At 39.9% G+C, this 21997-nt stretch overlaps 3 protein-coding genes across 3 annotated transcripts; 2 read left to right on the top strand and 1 right to left on the bottom strand.

The window, feature by feature from the left end:
- Positions 1–36: 36 nt before the first annotated feature.
- Positions 37–17272, top strand: LOC108109486 (dual specificity protein phosphatase 8). Its single transcript, XM_017218015.2, has 4 exons — positions 37–510; positions 2842–2988; positions 5771–5995; positions 15481–17272. The coding sequence occupies exons 1-4, from the start codon at positions 249–251 to the stop codon at positions 16302–16304; spliced, it is 1458 nt and encodes a 485-aa protein (XP_017073504.1). The 5' UTR covers positions 37–248; the 3' UTR covers positions 16305–17272.
- A 294-nt stretch (positions 17273–17566) lies between these two features.
- LOC108109482 (probable ATP-dependent RNA helicase DDX43) lies at positions 17567–20699 on the top strand. The gene is made up of 5 exons (XM_017218011.2): positions 17567–17835; positions 17886–18671; positions 18958–19466; positions 19547–20182; positions 20236–20699. Exons 2-5 carry the CDS (start codon positions 18057–18059, stop codon positions 20525–20527), a joined length of 2052 nt encoding a protein of 683 aa, XP_017073500.2. The 5' UTR covers positions 17567–17835; positions 17886–18056; the 3' UTR covers positions 20528–20699.
- On the bottom strand, positions 20695–21930 carry LOC108109483 (pre-mRNA-splicing factor ISY1 homolog). Its single transcript, XM_017218012.2, has 4 exons — positions 21785–21930; positions 21701–21723; positions 21478–21638; positions 20695–21421 (listed from the first exon to the last, which is right to left on the bottom strand). Exons 1-4 carry the CDS (start codon positions 21785–21787, stop codon positions 20790–20792), a joined length of 819 nt encoding a protein of 272 aa, XP_017073501.1. The 5' UTR covers positions 21788–21930; the 3' UTR covers positions 20695–20789.
- Between the last annotated feature and the right edge of the window lie 67 nt (positions 21931–21997).

Genomic DNA, 21997 nt, shown 5'->3' with positions numbered 1-21997 from the left:
ATGAATTAAATAAAATAAGTGTGCGCGCTACAAGTGGAAATAAAACTTGATTTCTGGGCCCCCCGACATTTTTGATTTCAAAACACACAATTTAACGGGAAGTGGATCAACAAGTGGCTCGGGGATTATCTAATAAAGCCCTCCTACCGAAAATCATACTTAAATAATATAGATTATACGGGCAACTACAACAACAACAGCTAGAAATATATATATATCAATTTTAAAACAACCAAAGGCCCCCATGTATGTGTGTGTGTCAGTGTGAGCGCCTGCATATGTGTGTGAATCGAGAAACGCAGAGCAGCAGCAACAACAACAACGCTACAACGGCAACGTCAACAGCACGCAACAACAACAGCCACAGCAACAACGGCCGCTGTGAGTGCGAGGGAGACGGCAACAGCGTGAGTCATATAAGTGAAATGAAAATGCGGATAAAGCGAGAAGCGCCGTGTCTTCTGTTATTTATGCCAATCCAAAATACCAACAACAACAATCGCATTGGTGGTGAGTACAAAATAAATAAAACATTTAAAAAAAAAAAGCAATAAGAAAAATCGTACAATTTAAGATTACACTTAAAGCAATCAAATGAGAGAGATAGAGATGGGGGAGCGAATTAATCTCTCTCTCGTTCTCTCTTGATTTTTACCGCTTGGCATGCTGTTTACTTTTGCAGGGGCGCGAAAGAGAGGGGGCGAGCACACGTAAGCGTCTCCATTTCATTTCTACAACAGCAAAACCAAAAGCCAAAGGAAAAAAAGAAACGAACTCGAGAGAGATCAGAGACTCAGAGTCAGTTACTTTATTTTTCTTTTTTATTCGCTCCATACGTGACTCACAATTCGCGTGTCTTTCAAAAATAAAAGCAAAAGAAGCGTTTCGGATTCGTTTCTGTTGGCTGGTTAAATAAAAAAAATACGAGTTCAAAAATATAAAAAAACAACAGAAAAAATGTAAAGCAAAGCAGGTTTCTCAAGCGGCCTGGCAACGCTGAAAAACCCGCTTTGAAACGACCTTTCGAGTACGAATTCATCGGCACAACAACAAAAACAGCAGCACACATTACCAACTACAACAAAAACAACGATCGTAGGGTGAAGGGGAGCAAAGGGAGAAAAAGCAACAGCCGCAGCAACAACTTGAAATTGAAGTTGGGAGCCAGCGAGTGAGTGAGAGAGAGAGAGGGAGAGGAAGAGCAGGAACAGATAGTTGCAGGGGGCCAGGGGCGGAGCACGAAATGGGGGACTGCAGTTTAAACTTCAGAAGACAATTTAATTTAGAAATTGACAATAAAACACACTACCCTTCTGATTAAGAATCATTAATCTTAATGTTTCTTATGGTAAAATCATGAGCTATTCTGAGCATGAATTTAAATCTCTATTAAAAAACACTCAAATTTCAATGGTTGAATGCATTAAACAAAACTGTTTATGTTAAAAGTAACAGTAAACCGAGATGTAGAACTTCGTTGTAAAGTAATTAAGACCAAAAACATCCGACAGATCCAAAACAAATAATAATCAGATAATAAGTAAGTTCTACACTTAAAATGTAATTAAAAAGATTAAGAGAGAGATTAGATTCCTGCTAAAAACATCCTTAATTGTAATTTAAATCTTCAACCAAAAAGTTAATCAAAATGAAAAACAGAAACCAAGTTGATAACTTGTTTTTATGAGTAAACAAGCCACTGTATACTAATTAGCACTTCCCTATTTTCTACTCTCTTTCACTCCACTTCTTTTCTCCCCTCTTTTCAAACCCACACACTCCAGAAAGCCAGACGCCCCTGGAGACTTGCAATGCACTATTGGCATGCGATTTTACTTGTTTTACTAGCCGCAAACAACCACAGCGAACCAAAAAAAAAAAAAAAAAAAATTGAACCAACATTTCCTGCCGCGGTGAAAAGTTGGTTGTATTTTTTTGTAGCTGTTGCTTGTTTACTGTGTTGCTTTTTGGCTTTTGAGGTCGCTTGGCTGATAACAGCAATTTTAGTTTTGCCTTCCCAGCATAAGACACCTATGCTTGTGTTTTTAGCTGATAAAGTCCAACCTCCTAAAACCACTTTAAAAACATAATACAAACTGTAGAATTCGTTATCTTATCGCTTCTAAGTTGATAGAGGTTTTAAATGATACAATTTCATTAAAGGGACAAGCTTAAATCAACATTTTTTGAAGTATATAATCTTAATGAAAGTCTAAATAGCAGTGCTAATAGTATAGTCAAAGCAATTTACATAATTCACTTCATTAAAACATTATATAATATATAAATGCGTAGTAAAAAAATGATATGATACGGTTTCAAGCTCTAAATATCCGAGATCTTATGACCTCAGAATAATTTTTTATCACATCAAAAGTCCCAACTATTTGCCATTCACAGCTTTTGTACAAACTGTATGCTAGCATGATATTGCTCTTATTTTACTATAAAATACTATCAAATTGATATCGGTCGAGCTTACAAAGCATTTTCTAATTATGCCTGTTCATTGTGATAAGCGACTGTGGAATACTTAAACTTGCCATTCGCTCGCAATCAGGCGAAAAAATACAAAACAAAAAATAAACTCTAGAGCCGAAATAAATGTCTTACGTCAGTTTTGGCAGGCGGCATATCGAAACGAAATATTTTTGCGGTTTATTTGAACGCGGGACCTGGCGCGACAAGTTTTTCGCACTGTTGTGGTCCATACACAGGCCGTGCTGACATCATTGGTTATAAAATTAAGCAAATCGCTAACCGCCAATTATAATCAGTATTTAAAACGTCGTATTAATGCGTATTTATCTGGTTTACTCTTTTTATTTCTCCTCTCTGCAGCCAATCAGAAGGACTATCCCAACAAGCGGTCCAGGGAGAATCTGGCATGTGACGAAGTGACATCGACGACGTCATCATCCACGGCAATGAACGGCGGCGGACGGACGCCGGCGCTAACCCGCAGCTGCTCCAGTCCGGCGGTCTACGGTAAGTGAAAGCTGCGAAATGGGGAACCCATCGAAAGGTATGCGACCCGAAGACGGGTTTCACAAAAACAGCTCTGTGACTCAGTTAGAAATGGTTTCGCAAAACGAGCAAAGTTAAAGAAAATGCGGGGCTTACATTTTGGCAAACAGTCGGTGGATCGTTAGGAATAATGGTATGCCATTAAAAAATAGGTTTATATTTCTATATACCAAATAAGAAGTGGTTTTGTTTAACCACATATCTTATTCAATTTGGTCGCAGAAACGGAAATGTTCGTTTCCTGATTTGCTTCAATGATTCATAGGAGATTACATACCAAAGTTGGTCACATTTAGTCATTTAGTAACCAAGTTACTGAAGAATTCGATCAAGAACGGAACTCAAGGGGGCACTAAGTGCATCTTTGCTCGATCGAGCAAGCAATCTCTCGATTGTTCTGCTGTTGCATATTTGCATGTATAGTGCTGTTTGTGCTTATCATTGCATTTCATTTCCTACTCGGCCTAAGTTCTCTTCCCCATCCCCCAACTCCCTTCACCATTTTATGATAGTAATACATGGCGATAAATTGTCTCAGATTGTCATACAATCTTTCCGTCATTTGGCCCCTTCTCTTTCCCACACTTGTGAGCTCTGCTTTAACATTAAAAACAAACAGTTTTGTTTTTGCTTTGGCACGTGCTGTGAGATAAATCGCTCGCTTTATACGACCCTCTCACTCGCACCTTTAACTTGTATTTTTGCACGTTACGAAATCGAGCGTACGTATGTCTGGTACTTATGTATGCATGTATGTATGAGAAATATGCGAAAAGCAGCAAAACACATGCAAAACAATAATAACAAAGGTAACAACAACAATGACCGTAGTACAGTGAAATTTTCAATGTCAAACTTTTGCATATTACTCATATTTACTCACTCACTTCACTTGGGAATCATACTTAATCTCGAGCTTGAGTGTGGGGTAACCCTCAATCTATATCTTCGCATTCACATTTTTTCACCTGACTAAGGTGTGATCGCATCGTGATGTTTCCTTGGGCCTCAGTATATTCTATATAGCAATGCATCATCCATTTATAGATCGGCTATTTAAAATTCATTTTGAATATACTAATCTCAATATTAGATTAAAGGGTTTAATCGCTGGCATTTAAAAACCATTTGAGCAGTTTTGCAGTAAATCAAATTATAATGGTTTATAGGTCTTGAAAAGTCAAACTTATTTCAGAAGGAATAGACAGAAAAGAGTCATTAAAATGAATTATTATTTTTGATTTTAATAGCAAATGGAATTACCAAATGAATAATCAAATAGACTGCAATGATTCACAATAGGTCAAATAAATAATCACCAAAAGTGCAAAGACAAAGGAAACTCCCAAAAAATAATCATGTTTTTTATAAAATTGGAAATGCCCTTTAGGGTTACTGATGATTGGTGATCGATTGCTGGGTTCTATAAATCCCCCTACAGTACAAAGTTCGATATTAGACTCTCGCAATTCTTGTTTATCGACACGTCAACTGAGTCACTGTGTATTTATTTATGAAATCTGTTAATTGCATTCTTAATATACTACTACTGTGTACATGTATAATCACATGTATAATCTATAAGTAGTGCTATCAGAAGGCTTGCGTAAATGCCGTAATGACAATCATCTTTTACGTGTAAAGTTCCGACGTGTTGTCGATGACTAATGCAAGTGATTTCCGTGTGACCCACAAAGTGCAGTCAGCCCCAAAAACCAAACAACAAAATAAATATAAATGGAATACACGAAGTTGAGTTGCCATGGCTCTGAGTGCTATCAATTAACACGCAAGCCAATGACAAATAATCGATGAACAAGGGGTGTGGGGAGTAGTTCAACAGAGTGGGGGTATCTTTGGCCAAAACCGCAGGGCATATGCTGGTCCCTGGGACCGCACTTCAATCTAAACAATACACTTAGAAAAGAAACTTCAAATTTTGAACAATATCCAAGAGATAAATATTCTAAGCGGTTATAAAGTTTTTCAAAGTTCTAACCAGGTTTTAAACTGATAAAAGATCCTTGAATATAGTATCTTTAGGGTTGTTTTGAATTTAAGGTAGTTTTGCTTGATTTTTTCAAAGTGTAGTTAGACGGTGCACAATTATAGATACACATAGAGAGGGAAGAAAAAAAAACAATTGCTTGGCTCATTGAGAGTGCTACGAACTCGGGGACGGCCATGAGGCAACGTGAAGCCACCCCTCGGCCCGCTGACCGCCTCGGCCTCCCCTTCCTCCCCCACCTTAAACTTCGCCCACTGCCAATAAAACTGAACCCAACTGAACTGAGACTATGCCTCTGTGTGTGGCATGACTCATGCAACAGCCACAACGGAGGCCCCAGCAGACGAATCCAATCGAAACGAAAACGTTCGAAGGGGGAAGGGAGGAGGAAAACACAAAAAAAAAAATAAACAATTTGTTGTAGCAAAATTTAGACGTTGTATACAACAATAGATACAGAAAACAGGGCCAGGCCATCACTACTACTACGTACGATTGTACACCCAATCCCAAACCCCCAACCTCATCCTCATCACAATGATCATTTGCCAGACTCTTTTGTTGCATGACATCGCGAATTGGCAAACTTCCACCGAACGATATAGAGATACATAGATAGAAAATGAGAGAGATCCCCCCGACAATGGGCACTTTTTGTACGTCGTTTGGGGCAGCAAGAACTTTTCCATTATTTACTCATAAAAACTAATGATCCGATCCGCATGTATCTTTCAGATATAGAAACACATCCCGCCTCGCCCGTTTTCCCGCATCTATTGCTGGGCAATGGCCGCGACGCCGACGATCCCAGCAGCGTGGGCGCTAACTGTGTGCTGAACGTTACCTGCCAAAGTCCCAATGAGAGCCATCTGCAGGGTCTCAAGTACATGCAAATACCTGCCAGCGATACGCCCCATCAGAACATCAAGCAGTACTTCCAGGAGGCCTACGAGTTTATCGGTGAGTTTCTTTAAACAAAAAGATTGATCAGCATAGCATCATACGTTTGATCTTAAATCATATCGATAGAAAACGGGGATCATTTACTATAGATATTCATCTACAAAATTCTTAACCGCAAGTTCAGCTTAAAATTTGGTTTAATGTTTCTAAGAGGATATGAGAGTGTTAACAGCATCCTAAGACCATATTGATAGTGATTCATACATTCTTAAGAAACATCTATGAAATTATTAAACCCACGATAAGAAAACAACGTTTTTCTATAAAAGAAATACCAGGATGATGACGATGCCAACGACTCATTAGATTATACATCTTGATTATAGTGAAATTTTCCAAATATTTGCCATAGATTAGGAATGTTAACTTTATCTTGGAAAAATAATGTGAAATTCTTTAGAAGCTATAGCTCCCCGAATCGAGTCTGAGAATCCGAGTTACGCTTAGTCATCATCTTTGGCGATTGGCAATTGTTAAACGTGACTTGTTATTGGATGCCTGGCGGCGGGCTTTTTCAGCGGTCAGACCGGGCTCATTTGTGGATTTTGCATAACGGTTTTAGTCTGGCTTCCACTTCCCTTTCTTCTGGTTTGGTTGGAAAATTCGTTATTGACTTTTTTGTTTGCCCCTTTTTTCGGTGTATGTTGTTTTTGGTGCTTTTTCATTTTGTACGGTCTTGGCGTTTTGTGCTGCCTTCAGCGCTTTTCCCACACAACCAAGCACACTATACAAATTGTTAATTTTAAATGAAAATAATAATATGTACCCCGAACGGAAAAAAGGGGGCAAGGCGGCCGGAGAGAGCTTTAGCCGTGGAATATAATGCTGACGTCAATCGCATTTTTCCATTTCCATTTTCTATGTCCATAGCTGTTCATCAAGTATTTTTGTTTTGCATTTTTTTTTATATATATTTGTTTTTTTTTATTTCCAAGCTAATGTCTTGGCACGTGTGCACGAGCTTTGTCGTTCTTATTGCTGTTTTTTGTTTCCCCGCATTATTAATGTTTCTGTAGCGTCTGTGATTTAAGTAGTGCAAATATTTCATTTAAAACAAGCCCGAGAAAAAGTGAGTGGGCGGTACGAACGACGACCTCCAAACTAGGTGTCTTTATAAAGTGATATTAATATTATAGTAGATATTGGGATTGTATTGGATTCGGTTTTCAAAATAAATGACTAATTTTGAATGTCTTTGACCCTATTTTAAATAAATATGAGTAATTCTTAGATTATATTTATTTAATCTTTTTTATACATATTTTATAAAAAATAAATTTCTATTGATTGTAAAAATTATTAAATGGGAATACCGAATGATTCATTTTTAGTAATCAAATAAGTTTTCAAGTCGTATAGTGCTAGAAATATAATAAATCATTTGCGGCAAAAAGGATTGCAAGTGATTCCTGGAAAATGATCATGTTATTTAGCTAGAATAAGCGTTATGCAGTATCAGTAGTAGTTGCAATAATAATTCTTTATTCACTTTAATACAATACCATATTAGTTTAATATCATTTTAGCCTCTAAATCTTATTAAAAAGTAGTAAATGTAACGGGAATTACGGAGAAGCTCAAATCCAATCCTCTCCTACACATAAAAAAAAGCTATCTGTCCTGTTCTCTCCCTCTCATAGACACAATTAGGGTGTGTGGATAGGGAGCATACTCCTCCTCCTCCTCCTTAAGTTGTTGTTGTTTTTGGCTGCTCCTACGCTTATCCATTCGCTCTCTGCATTGCCTCCTTCGTTCCTTCTGTCTCCTTCTGCTTCTTTCGTCGCAGCATTGTTGTTGCTGTTGCGTGTTGGCGTTGGCAGACAGCATGGCGGCATCGGCGTTGTCGATGCTTTGTTGTTGCTACTGTTACTGTGTTGCGACTTTGGCCACACTGAAAAACATAATTGATAGAAAAAGGACAAGGTTAAATTTAAAATATATATATAAAAAACTCTTACTCCTTAGATATGTGAAATACATGTAGCTACTTCGTGTGAACAGGCAACAGAGAAGTGAATAATAATTAAATTAAGGAGTAGTAGTTACTGGGAATAATTTCAAGTTTATCACAAAGTAAACTCGCCAAGAATTGATAATAAAACTTAGTACTATCATAGTGTTTTTTTTCTGTCTGTGCACACAAGTTTTCCCGGGTAATGGAAATTTTATGCAGATTGGAGCAACAACAACGAGGCTACCTAAGCTAACCAACCGCAAACGTCCTTTCTGATAAGGGTTGTCCTCGACACACCGCTTCCTTTGCTGCCTAACTGTTAATGTATTTTTGGCCACCACTGTGTGGCTGGCAATGATGACTCATCGCCATTTCGTTTCGTTGTTCGTTCACAATGCAATGTGGAACACAGAGAGCGAGACAGCCAGAGAGAGTGGGTGGTGGGTTGGTGGTTGGATGGGTGAACGGTACAGCCGCATCGATTTTTCGGTTTGCTTCTTATTGTTGCTATTTATTGCGCCGCCAACGGCACTTTTCACCCCTCTCTTTCTCTCTGGCGCTGTTTCGTTTTGGCATATGTTCTATTTTTGTAAACATTTCGGTTCCTGTTTATGAGTCATCCATCGTTTCGCTTTTATTGGGTTATCCTTGTGCGTATGGCCTCGACTGTTGGTACTGTTTATTATTGTTGTTGGTGCGGATGTCAGGTGCGGGGAGCATCAACAGCTGCTTAGTATCTTTTTCTGCTTCTCATTCTAGCTCATCCCCTCTCTTCGTTTTATTTGCATCTGTCAGATAAGATTCCTCGATTGATTACATCTTCTTTTTGCCATTACACAGAAAGAAAAAATCAAATAAAATTATTATTGTTTCATCTCAATATAAATATATAAATTTAACGTGCATAAAAAAAACAAAAAATGTAGTGATATAGTTCTTAAAAAAGTAAATGCTTTTTGATTCGTTTTTGGTGCCTCCGCTGAATTATTTCTCTTCACTTAGCCTCTTTTTATCCATGCTCAAGTATTATTTTTATAAATGCTCTACCTCTCTCCCTCTCTCTATCTCATTCACTCACACCCGCGCAAAAAAAAAACACATTAGTACTCAGGCACGAAGTAACGGTGGGTGGGGTGAAGGAGAAGTAAAAGAAGAAGGAGGTGGCAGCGGTAAAGAAGAAGAAGACGAGGGGAAAAGTATATGTATTTTGTACTGAGTGCATGAGTCATGATTTCGCTTCTCTGTTTGGGTTTGTGTGTGTTTGCCCCTGCCTTTTGCGCATTCGTTTTTGGTTTGCCGTCGTCACCTTATGCCTATTATTATTGTTTTATTTCGCTTGAATATATGCTCTACCCCCTTTCTTCTTCTTCTTCTTCTTCTACTACTTGATGTGCTTCCTCTTATTCGGTACAACTTATGATTTCTCATTGTTGCGTTGCTTTTCGTTTTCCATTCATTATAACAGCACTTTGTGTGAGAAGAAGGGGGAAGGGAAGAGGGTGGATCGAAAGAGGAAGCACCGCTATTTTAAAAGCAAAGCTTGAAATGAGCTCAACGCCGGCTGAGGCACCGGCAGAGCACCGACAGAGGCTCATTAGGCGACAGCAGAGTTCGAGGCCCCAATTGTTGTTGTTGTTGTTGTATGTAGTTGTCGGATAATGCTAATGTCATTATGCTGTGTCATTAACATGAATGATAAAACCAAGCCGAGCTACTTGGCCTAGAAAGCAATCAAAGCCTCAATTGACAGGAAATTGAACGGTATTATTTTGCCTATCGCACTTGTAATCATTTTTTGGACATAACAAGGACTTCTTTGGGAACTAGAAAAGTCTCCAAAATACATATAGCTCTACAAAAAGATGAGAGAAACGGTTCAAAATCATATTATATAAAATAATACAAGATTCAAACAGATTCTAATATACGAGAGAACTTAGATCATATTTCCCTCAAGGTAAACAAATATTTGTTCCGTCTAAATAAGGCCAAGAATACAAGCTACTAAGGTAAATAAACGCCAAATAGCACTGTTTAAATGCGAAATAGCATAGATGTTCCCTTGAAGTGCTTTTATAGACTTGCTCGATCTTTCCACATCCTTCACAGCGACGAGGTAGGTATCTGCTGCGAAGCAGAGAGACCTAATCAATTTGTCAAGTTATCGCCACGATGTCTGTACTGACTGTACCCGCTTATTATTTGTGCGCCAAGTTATCAAGTTATCAAGCCATCAACTTTTATCTGCTGAAACGACGAAGGAGGCCTCTTTGGCGAACTAACTTAATCTAGAATGGAGCATATATAGAATATATACGGTTACGGTTTACGTTCACGGGGACATTTACGGGTACCAGTACGGGTTGTGCACACACCGTCGCACAAGCAGCTAAGTAAACTGGAAACGGAGGCCCCTCGAGAACATTTGGTGATAGCCACATTCTATATACATACAGTTGGACAGCTGATTAGATAAAACTATGAATGCATATGTACAAATATATAACAACAGAGTTGCGGTTAAAACAAATTGGAGGTTACCTATTTCCTTTTGAAAAGTTAAAGTTGAATCTACTCGTCAAAACCAGCTGTAACTGACGGATAGAAAGAGGCGAGAACTCGATAAATCCTTTGACTAATGAGTAATCGAAAATCCGTTGGCAGACAACAAACAAAACAAAAAGAAGCAACAAAAATCCCGAGGTGACATTTTTGTTGGCCCCCGTGTGCACATAATTTCAATATTCGTCAGCGGGCTATTTATAAAATGCAAAAAATCAAGAAAGCAAAATAAACTGAAAATCTTCGCACAGGAATTTTGAATTTGAAATTTGCGTTGCGCCTTCTTCTTGTTATTGTTGTTGCGTTGGGCGCATGAGAAATGCGAAATTATAAGGCACTTAATCATTTTACAAGGAACCCACGCCCACACTTCCTCGTTTCCTCTTTGCACGGGAAGAAAAAGAGACCAATATGTGGCTTTTTTATATATGAATTTATAATTTTTTAATATTTTAACCTATTTCAATGAGGGCCATATCTCCATCTCCCATCATGAAAACTGTCTATATATTTTGAAATCATATAAAACCAATTCATTGTGTACTTATTCATCAATACCTTCCTTTTGAGACTTTTGCGCCCGCATTTTTTATTTTCATAGTGTTTTTATTTTTTTTGCGCGCAATTTGTTTATGAAACATTTCGTTTGTTGTTTTTGCCGCTGCGCATGCTCTTTATGAATCACTCGACGAGGAGAGCCCTGATCCATCTGGCTCCCTCGCTCACTGCTCACTATCCGATATGTTGAAGCTAAGTTGAAGGCGACTTCAAAGTGCAAGCAGTGCTGTTGGAAGCTTTTGTTGTTTCCGTATGACTCGACGACACGTCAAAGTCGAGATTCGCCAAGTTGAAGGTCAAGTTGAGATCCCCACACTCTTTGTTTTGGATGATGATTCAGCGCGGCGGCGTCTTATCGCCATTTAAGTGTCCTGGCACCTGCCGCACTCCGACTCACACTCTGACTGTCTCTTTCGGTCGCTGTATGGCCGTCTCTTTCTGATTGAATCAGAAACTCGTATGAGTAAGCGGGTATTCTTAATGATAAACAGTCGCCGAAAGTAATTAAATATTTCGGATATAAACAAAACTACTTGTTGCTTGACAACGTGCTTTGGTTAAAACAGCGTAGAGCATAAAAATAGCATCGGATTAAGGTAAATCCAGTGATAAGAACGAGGATGTGATTATTATATTGATGATTCTTTGAAGTCTCAAAGCTTAAATGAAGAAGATTATGAAAAATATGAGTATTTTCAATTTCCAATATTTCATTTTTAGATTTTATCCCAACTTTATTAATCCTCTTTATATTTGCTATTTCCCTGATTAGTACTGTAAAACATACAACAACTCTTTCATATATCATGTTCCCGGTGCTCAAAGGTTGTTTCTGTTTCTGTTTTCAATTCTGATTCCGATTCTGATTCTGTTGCCGTTTCTGTTTCTGGCCATGACTCAGAGGGAGTTGCGAGAGTTTCGCGCCCTGAAACACTTTTTGTTGACCCTAGGGTCCAAGATCCGGGAGTTAATCATCACGAGAAAAAGTGAAATGATGCATTGGACAAGTGGACATTGAGAACCAGAACCAAAAAAGAAAAACGACGCGACAGGCAGTCATCATTGTCTGGCGAGACAGCGATACCATACCCCACATATAGCAATCCCATACAATACCATCTCATCTCATCCTCATCCTCATCCCATCGCAAAGGCATCCCAGCTGTCAGACAGTCGTCTGCCACTTGGCCCACTTCTGAGCCGATATGACCAGATGACGCACCCAAATGTGTCCGACAATAAAAAAAAAAAACAGAAAGAAAACATCGCTACTGTTGCACTTAATCATACATTCATCGGTGTAAGAATTCGGTGACTACCCAAAGTTGGCATTACGCATCGCCCCCTAAAAATGGAGTCACGACTCTCAGCCCTTCGGAATGGTGGCAACGTGCAGTCCCATAGTAGACACGACTCCCCGGGATCTATCAGTCATTCACAGTCATCGCCTGAAAATGTGTGCTCCGGTGAACTAAGGCTGTTTAGTCATACTGTATGTAAGGCACTATTGGCGATTAGTAATTCCCCACAGCATATATGGTCGCATATTTGTCATGAACAATAAACAATTACCAAAGCACCGCTTCTCAATAATCGATCAAAGATTCCGCTTCGAGTTCCGTTTTCTCTAAAAAAAAACACAGAAGTATGGAAAAACAACTAAAAAGATAAACAAGCCAAATTGGCTCTCATGATATGTATCCATGATCAACAGTTTTAGAAGATTAACTGGATTTGATGATAATGTACTTAGAACAAATCAATCCCCAACTATACTAACTTAAAGTTCTTATTTCTTAATCATTTCTTATAGTTAAATAACTCAGTTCCTAACTCTTGTAACTCTCAGTGTTTAAATTGAACTTGAGACCAATTAGCTAGAACAACTTTATAGTGACTCAAACTAGTGTTTTGCGAAATTCATTCATCATTTACAGCTACCTCTGGCCAGTTTTTTTGCGAAACTCCTCAGCCCCAAGTCTTTCTGCATTATTATTTCTTGGTCTTGGTCTCTTCTAGCCCGAATGAGTCACATATCATATGGTGTGTTGTGTGTGCGAGACAGGCGCGTTTACGGCGCGTTTTATGCGCGATTTTAACTGTCTGAGCGACGGGGTCATTAACTAAGAGGATTTATGAGCGCCGTGCGAACAGAACAGAAACGGAACGGAACGGGGACGGTGACCAATTGTCTGCCATTGTACGCTTAATGACCATCTTTCTTTATCTGTGCGTCTATCTTTTCGGCCTCCCCGTGATCGGTGGATCTATTTTTGGCCAAGCTATAGATTGGTCATCTCTTTATTTGCCGATTTTGACTCCAACTTTTGTGCACTCGAAGAAAAGAACTACAAGGTTTAAGATAGTATTAACCTACTATAAAGATACGAGTATATCATATCTAACCCTTAAGAAATTATATTTCATATATTTAAGATATCATCTGTAATATCTAACAGTTGTGGCCTGTCAGTTTCTTTTGTCAAAAACCTCAGCCTAAACCTAGTTTTGTGAATCCCCTTCTTAAGCCAAAGCCATGACAAATTGCTTAACTTTTAGGGGCTTTCTTTTGAGCTAGTATAGTAGTCTCTGATGCAAGAAACCATTTGAGAACTCTGACGTACGCACTTCAGGTTCATAGGCACTCAGACTTCACCCTTTTCAATGTTTATCTTTGAATAGTAGTTGATTACTTATTTATGATGGATTTTCCCAGGGTACCGGTTATAGTCTTGATAACACGCTTAACTCGATTTGATTTCACTTGACTGGGGAGTGTAAACTGCAATTCATAATTGTGGTCGAAATTTGTGAAATCGAAGTTGTGCGGTAGGGAAGGTAGGGTAGGTTTCCTTATCGCTGTGTCTACTTTGCACCCCCCTCTATTCATTGATAAATCAAACACACTGCTATCTCTCACCTCTTCAGATCGATGAAATAGGGAAAAAGGGGTGGGTCTCCAGGGGCTATTCTATATATATATTATATATACATAGATATAGTGAAGGCTGTCTGACTGACTGACAATATGGCTGCAGTTACACGCGCCTTCCAGATTTATCGCTGATATCACCTCCTTTGCTATATGGCCAAGGGGTTTAATTTATAATGGGGTGTGAGCCGTGTGCACTGTGAGAAAAAGGAGGTACGGCTGGGGGGGTGGAAGTAGGCGCCTGGTGACTAACAAGGCTTCGCTTCTGCCCGACTGGCTGGTTATCAACTGTTTGGAAATCAGACAAGTGTTGCCTTGTTTGCATTATGAGTAAGCATCGATTAGGAAAGGCTCCCCCAGTCCCCTATAAAAACCCCTCTCGGAAGCCACCAATAATTTTGTTGTGCTCACAGCACCAACACCACAAACTCAAAATCACACCACAACCAATTCCTGTGCGATAAGATAATTCGTATTTTTTTCGGTGGTGGCTTAATGTACCTACAGTCGAACTCCTATAAATAGTATAGGTAATTATATTGTCATAAGTAGACAGGAAGAATTATAATAAGTATGATCTCATGTTTGAATTATAACATTTTCCATTTCTGTATTCTATATAAATTCTTTTGGGTAGAGTTTCTGAAATTAGCATGATAAACTTAAAAACTTAAACGTACTATTCTTTAGTGTTACAGATTATTCACTTCATTTAGTTTTCACTGTACATTATTATGTGAGCCTTGGAAAAAAGTGCGCCGTATGCTGCGATTCTTCTGGGTTCTTTTCCTCTTCCTCCTGCCGCTTATCTTTGGCCAAAAATAACAACGTAAATTATGAGTTAATGTGCCCACGTGTGCGTGTGTGTGTGTGTCTTGTGTGAGAGAGTGAGTGTCTGCGCGTGTGAGGGTATAAAAATGTTCTGTCAATAAGCCTCGTCGCTTTGTTGTTGTAGCCAATGATGATGACTCATATCAGCAAAATTCACACAGTTAAGTTGCCGAGCGAGAGAGTATGAGAGCTTAAAGAGAGATATAGAGGGAGAGCAGCCCACCAATACAATGAAATTATCGACAGGGCGATATCACTACAACGACAATATCATCGAAGCTTCCACGTTCGACATTCAAAATTCAAAAAGTTTCTCCGTCTTCGCCAGAGATGCAAACTGAAAGCTATAAATATCTAAACAAAAAGGCTAAATAAAGAATTTTTAAGCTAAGAACTATACAAAATTTGAAAGACTAATTTAAGCTTAATTGAGAACCTTGTCATTGCATCTTATATAATATCAAAATATTTTGGTAATATAAAAGAGGCATAGAAAAAACTTCATCAGTCAAGGGCGTCGTAGTATGATAAGATATACCATAATCAATCGACACCCATTTCCATCTTACCAAATTTGGTATCAAAACCTTTTAACCGTCTTATCAATCACACTAAAACGTTTCTTTTTATTTTGATATTTTGCAGAAGATGCAAGGAAAACTGGTTCTCGTGTGCTGTTGCACTGCCACGCAGGGATTTCGCGCAGCGCCACCATCGCCATCGCCTACGTCATGCGGTACAAGTCGCTCTCCCTGCTGGAGGCCTACAAACTGGTGAAAGTGGCCCGACCGATTATCTCGCCCAATCTTAACTTCATGGGTCAGCTGCTGGAGTTGGAGCAGAACTTACGAAAGAGCGGTGTCCTAGCACCCGCAACCCCGCATCTAAATAGTCCTAGCAATCCTTCGGGATCTTCAGTGGGATTAAGCACCCCATCTAGTCAACTGGTGGAGCAGCCGGAGGAGGAGGAGATCGAAGAGAAACGTGATCATGGCAAATCCAAGTCGGATAGCGAGGCTATGGACGAGGACGTGTACGACTACGATGAGGTGGACAGTGGTGCTGGCAGTCTGGCTGGCAGTAATTGCTCATCCCGCCTGACCTCACCCCCGATAACCCCAGATGACGAGGCGCCCAGCACTTCGGCGGCAGCATCGTCGGTTTCGGAACTAGATTCACCCAGCTCCACAAGCAGCAGCAGTGGTATCTGCTCCCCGCTCCAGTCCACCAGCTCATCCGTATCATCCTGCACAATCAGCAAGCCAAATTTACTGTCACCTACGAGGCAGTTGGCTTTGTTCAAGCGAAATTCGCCCGCAAAACTGCGATTGGATCTGGAATCCAGCTATGCGCCCGCGTCACCCATCGCAAAGTCCATGCCCTGGATCTCGGTGCCATCAACGCCCCTCTGCGAGGAGGCACCTGAAAGCAGGATGAACCATTTGGCCAGCAGCTCGACGAGGGACTGAGATAAGGTCCCCGCCAAGAGCCGCCGCCGCCAACTAGCAGCTGTGAAAAGAAAGAAAATGAGCAGCCAATTGCCACTTTCTTTATGATCAAAATTAGAATTGATAAAACTGTATTTGTTTTCAAAAATATGTGGAAAATGACCAAAATCTTAAGTATTTTATGATTACAAAACTACTGAGAAAATGTGGATTTTATCAAATCAAAAACGGCAAGAGGGCTGCTACTTCCTATAAAACAAGGTGATGCTAAAAAGGTATAAATGTATATCAAGCCACCTGTGCAACGTGTAAATAAATAACGTTCATAAAACTGTACATACAAACGTACCTAAAGCAAAAAACAAGGGAAAGGAATACCAATTGCAGCTTAAAACTACATGCAATAATTTTTAAGGGCTTTTGTAATGTATTTCTTCTTCGGATCCCTGAACCAACAACACAAAACAAAAACAACTAAAGTTATCCAAAACAACCAACTGGAGAAATTGTTTAAGAGAAAAAAGAAAACCTCGTATATGTTAATTTAGTTTAATTTTAGTCGTAAGAGAATCTTAACTATACCTATTACACACATAAACTATATTAAACTTCACATAGAACAATGAAAATCCAAAATGCACTGCAACCAATTTCTGCTGACTTGCCACACACACAAAAAACGTACCCCTTATTATTCCCAAAAACAAAAAAGATTAGAAAAGCCCGCCATATACACAGCAAAGATCTTATCAAAACTGTTCTAAGTTTTATCAATCCGCTATAGCCACACCTTACACCTTTACACTTAGTTACTTCATGAGGAAAGTTTGTGTTTTCTAGTTTTAGTTATTTATATGAAGCGAGTGCGTGAGAGGATCCTGAATGTGGTTTTATTCATTTGTATTAGGCCGTAAGTCTAATAGGCTAAGCTACTACACCAGAAAAGTGTAACCCGTGTTAAGTAAACGGAAATTATAATAGTAACCAAACCAACTGCTGTTTTCATTTTGATTTTCAAACAGGACCGCCAAAGTGATAAATAGTGCTGCACATTCCGGATATGAGAGGAGAACATTACTACTGTGTTGCCCTGCAGCGCTGCCAGCCCTGGCAGATAAGCTTGAAAACATCGATAGCTATCGTTTATATCGAATGATACTAATAAATACCGGGGAGTCCCAAAAGTTTTTTGAAATAAATAATTTAAAAATTATGAATATATTAAATACTAAAAGTTAAATTAAATAATAATCTTAACAATCATCATAAAACCCTAAAACGATTTTGGTTGCCCTTAATTTTTCGAATTATTTTATTCAACTTTCAAAAAATAAGGTTTAATAATTGAAACTTGGTTAAATTTGAAGTAGTTCTAAGAATTTTGATATTGTGTCGATTTTTAGACGATTAATTGATTGCTAATGATTAATCGATTGAACCCTAATTCCAAAGTGAATTACAACCCTGCTCCAAAAGCGTCTACCTTAGCGGTCCGTTTAATTTCCCCTTTGCCGTGCTTTTCGATTCGAAAACAGAAAGAGAAGAATACCAAGTATGTTTCAAATGTGGTCAATATTAGGATATTATTTTTTATTTTTGCAGGTTGTTTATAACATATCAACATTTTTGAGCCTCGAATACACACAAACGCACGCGAACTTTACCGTTTGAAAGAGGACAAGCAAATTGCAAAGTTTGCATTTTTCACGTGTTCTGCGTTGTTTTTCTTTATCTCATAATCCAAACAATATAAAACTTCGCGCTGATACAAATATGGATGATTGCGAGTGGGAAGATTTCGAAAATAATAATGAGAACGAGATCAGGACTCAGGCGTTCTCAAGGATGAATGATAAGTGCGTGAGAAGCCTTCGAAGCGGTGATAATTCTCGCGGCTACGGAGGTGATTATAAAAGGGATGATAGTCTCCGTGACTACGATAATTACGGAGGACGACGTGAAAAGCGAGGCAATCGCGATAATTACGGCGGAGAAGGAGCTTTTAGCGAGTCCTTGAGAATCGATTCAGAAATGATCGGAAAAGTCATTGGAAGAGCCGGATCAAACATTTCCCGGATTCAGACCGATTTTAATGTTCGCGTTAAGGTGGATAGGTGCGATTTGATGGTCAAGATATCGGGTAGCGACCAGAGCAATGTCGCTGATGCTATCAATCATGTTCGAAAGCAGATCGGTGAGTCGAGGAATAGAGGAAGAGATCGGGAAAGTAGGAGCTATGGTTCTTATGGTGGAGATGGAGGAGGCGGTAGCGGATATGGCAGATCTAAGGGTAGTGGCTATCAGTTTAACCCCCCTTCTCCCAGGCCAATCCAGGGTGATGGAGATCTCACCGGCACCATCGATTGGGCAGGCTTAAACAAAGCTTCGGTGAGTAAAATTAAAAAAAAAAAAATTTTTTAAGAATCAATCTCCTCCAAAAATAGTGATTGTCGAATTCAATAATCTTAATATAATATAATTTCTAATTATAAATAATAAAGAGTTATAAAAGCACACGACTAACTTATATAGATAGGTACAATCAAGTCTTATCGGCTTCAGTATTTCACAGTTATATTTAAAACTCGTGACACACAAGAAACAGCCAGATAATGTCATAATATATCCGTCATAATACTCTAAACCCCATTTGAATTCGCATGAATCCTTGCAGGAAGCAGCTACTGCGGCTCGCTGGGCCAAGTGCCCGCCGCTGACAAAGAACTTCTACAAAGAGGCTCCCGAGGTGGCCAATCTTTCAGACGTTCAGGTCGAGCAAATTCGTGAGAGGAATAACAAGATCACAGTCTCGCATGTTTTCGAACCGAAGGAAGGAGAAACTACAACGCCCATTCCAAATCCTATTTGGACCTTCGAGCAATGCTTTTCTCAATATCCGGATCTGCTGGGCGAGATCACCAAAATGGGTTTCACCAACCCTTCGCCCATCCAATCGCAGGCATGGCCCATTCTTCTCCAGGGACACGATATGATTGGCATCGCCCAAACTGGCACAGGAAAAACATTGGCTTTCCTTTTACCCGGAATGATTCACACGGAGTATCAGAGTACGCCCAGAGGTCAAAGGGGCGGTGCCAATGTGCTGGTGATGGCTCCTACTCGAGAGCTAGCTCTGCAGATTGAAATGGAGGTGAAGAAGTACTCCTTCCGCAACATGAAAGCGTAATTATAATCAATGGCAAACTGATCGGAGTAAACACTAACTTTATTTTAATTTTAACTAACATGGGATTAATTTCCAGTGTTTGTGTATACGGCGGCGCCGATCGACGCATGCAGATTTCGGACTTAGAGCGTGGTGCGGAGATTATCATCTGTACTCCGGGACGTCTTAACGACCTGGTCCAGGCCAACGTTATTGATGTAAGCAGCATCACTTATCTGGTGCTCGACGAGGCAGATCGCATGCTGGACATGGGTTTTGAACCGCAGATCCGTAAAGTAATGCTGGATATTCGTCCGGATCGTCAGACTATTATGACTTCGGCCACTTGGCCACCCGGAGTTCGCCGTTTAGCGCAGAGCTACATGAAGAATCCCATTCAGGTGTGTGTTGGCTCCCTTGATCTGGCAGCCACGCATTCGGTTCAGCAAGTGATTGAATTGCTTGAAGACGATTGTGAGAAGTTCAACATGATTAAGTCCTTCGTTAAGAACATGAACAAGACGGACAAGATCATCATTTTCTGCGGGCGCAAGGCTCGTGCCGATGACTTGTCAAGTGATCTCACGCTAGATGGCTTTATGACCCAGTGCATTCACGGTAATCGCGATCAGAGCGATCGTGAGCAGGCTATAGCTGACATCAAGTCGGGTGCCGTGCGCATTCTTGTTGCCACCGATGTGGCATCGCGAGGCCTGGACATCGAGGACATCACGTAACCAATAATATTTCATATACAGACTTAATAATATTTATCGTTTATTATAGTCATGTCATCAACTATGATTTTCCGCGCAATATCGAGGAGTATGTTCACCGTGTGGGACGCACTGGACGTGCTGGCCGAAAGGGCGTCTCGATTAGTTTTATAACTCGTGAAGATTGGGGCATGGCCAAGGAACTAATTGATATCCTCCAAGAGGCGGAGCAGGAAGTGCCAGATGAGCTGCACAACATGGCTAGGCGTTTTCAGGCCATGAAGGATAGACGCGCAGCTGAAGGCGGCGGACGCAATGGCCCCCGACGATTTGGCGGTGGTGGATTCCGCAATTTCGATTGAATCTCGATGTTGACATTTTGTAGTTTTAAAGAGACGACAGTGCATTTAAGTGCCTTGAAATGTTGTTTAAAACTAGATTTAATCCAAAAATAAACCCAGTGTGGGAAAGTAAAAAGGAAGATTGAGATGGTCCTTAAAATGAATTAAGGTTTTAAAAACCAATACAATACCATTTTCAAACGCCTTTTATTTACTACCAATATAAAAATGAATTACTACCAGATTTTGTAAAACCACTAAGAAATTAGAATGTTTATTGAGCTTAGTTGGAACCACCGACATATTTCTCCAAGAGCTCCTGTTTCCGCTTGCGCAGGAGGGCTTCCTGCACGTCCTGTTGCGTAGGCACTGGCACATGGGCGGTGAATTTTGGAGCTAAGAGGCCATGAGGATCCTCAACTGCAGCTCGAGCCTTGGCATCCTCAATGGCTTCACGAGCTGGTCCCGATATGGGATATATTTCGTCCTCTTCCTCGTCATCGATAATGCGACCATCTCTGGCCATTTTCTCGCGCCATTCCTGCACTGCCTTCTGGAGAGCTGCTCGTTCGATTCGTTCCTCCAGGGGAATAAGAACGCCATCTTCGTCATCCCGATAGCCATAGTACTCGGCATCTATATCCTTCATTAGTTCAGCGCGGGATTTCCTGGGCGGTGGCGGTGGATCCTGTTCGAAGAGCTCTCGAACTCCCGGTAAATCTTTGGCTGCTCCAAAATATTTATAACCCCGGTTGCCGGGCACTTCACGTCCCTCAGCATCAAACATCTTGGGTCCATATCTTCGATAGTGAGGACCACCCAATGCAGATATCTGATTTTCCCAATGACGCTTTTCTCGCAGCAATTTATTGATTTCATCATTGAGATCACGGATTCGGAATTCACCCAAGCCAGCTGTAGGCAGTGAATATTAGTATAAGTCTTGATGAAAACATAAAAGACATAAATACCGTTTTGTATTTGAGCGACTTTCTTGGATATATCTCTTATAATCTCCAGACGGAACTTTTCACATCGCGGCAAATCATGACATTCGGAGGCCAAGTAAGGCCGGCGCTCCTTTTCACCGGATTCCACTTCTTTGGCGGCCCGCCAACGTGCCAAAGTTGTCCTGTTCGATTAGAGTGGGTAAGTTTTGAGAATTCCATAATTTTTTATTTATAAGTTACTTACATTGCCTTCTCTGCATTACGAGCCTGAAATTGAACATTTATTATACATTTTAATTAAAATTTTATAATTTAACGCAAGACTTACCATTTTGTTTACTATCTTCTTCTACCTCAACTACCAGTCGCCACGAAACGTATAGAAATGTATTACTCTGTTATCGATAGGAAGTACAGTGAGTACTGTTTACTAAGGATTTTTAAACAGGTTCCCTCTTGGTACTGCTTCCAATTATGGGGCTTCAGACTCTAACATCATGGCAGTATCTGACGATCTCTGGATCTCTCCTAAATCAGTAGT

This window comes from Drosophila eugracilis, unplaced genomic scaffold (genome assembly GCF_018153835.1).
Source record: "Drosophila eugracilis isolate 14026-0451.02 unplaced genomic scaffold, ASM1815383v1 contig_47, whole genome shotgun sequence".
Taxonomy (NCBI): Eukaryota; Metazoa; Arthropoda; class Insecta; order Diptera; family Drosophilidae; genus Drosophila; species Drosophila eugracilis.
This window is presented reverse-complemented; position numbering and strand designations above follow the sequence as displayed.

Bases quoted from the DNA above. Each gene is read 5' to 3' on its own strand.
- LOC108109482 (XM_017218011.2), top strand. From the start codon at position 18,057: ATGGATGATTGCGAGTGGGAAGATTTCGAAAATAATAATGAGAACGAG. The intron at 19,467-19,546 runs GTAATTATAATC...ATTAATTTCCAG, and splicing joins TCCTTCCGCAACATGAAAGC to TGTTTGTGTATACGGCGGCG. The intron at 20,183-20,235 runs GTAACCAATAAT...CGTTTATTATAG, and splicing joins CTGGACATCGAGGACATCAC to TCATGTCATCAACTATGATT.
- LOC108109486 (XM_017218015.2), top strand. From the start codon at position 249: ATGTGTGTGTGTCAGTGTGAGCGCCTGCATATGTGTGTGAATCGAGAA. The intron at 2,989-5,770 runs GTAAGTGAAAGC...TGTATCTTTCAG, and splicing joins CTCCAGTCCGGCGGTCTACG to ATATAGAAACACATCCCGCC. The intron at 5,996-15,480 runs GTGAGTTTCTTT...GATATTTTGCAG, and splicing joins GGAGGCCTACGAGTTTATCG to AAGATGCAAGGAAAACTGGT.
- LOC108109483 (XM_017218012.2), bottom strand. The intron at 21,639-21,700 runs GTAAGTAACTTA...CTAATCGAACAG, and splicing joins CGTAATGCAGAGAAGGCAAT to GACAACTTTGGCACGTTGGC. The intron at 21,422-21,477 runs GTATTTATGTCT...CACTGCCTACAG, and splicing joins AGTCGCTCAAATACAAAACG to CTGGCTTGGGTGAATTCCGA.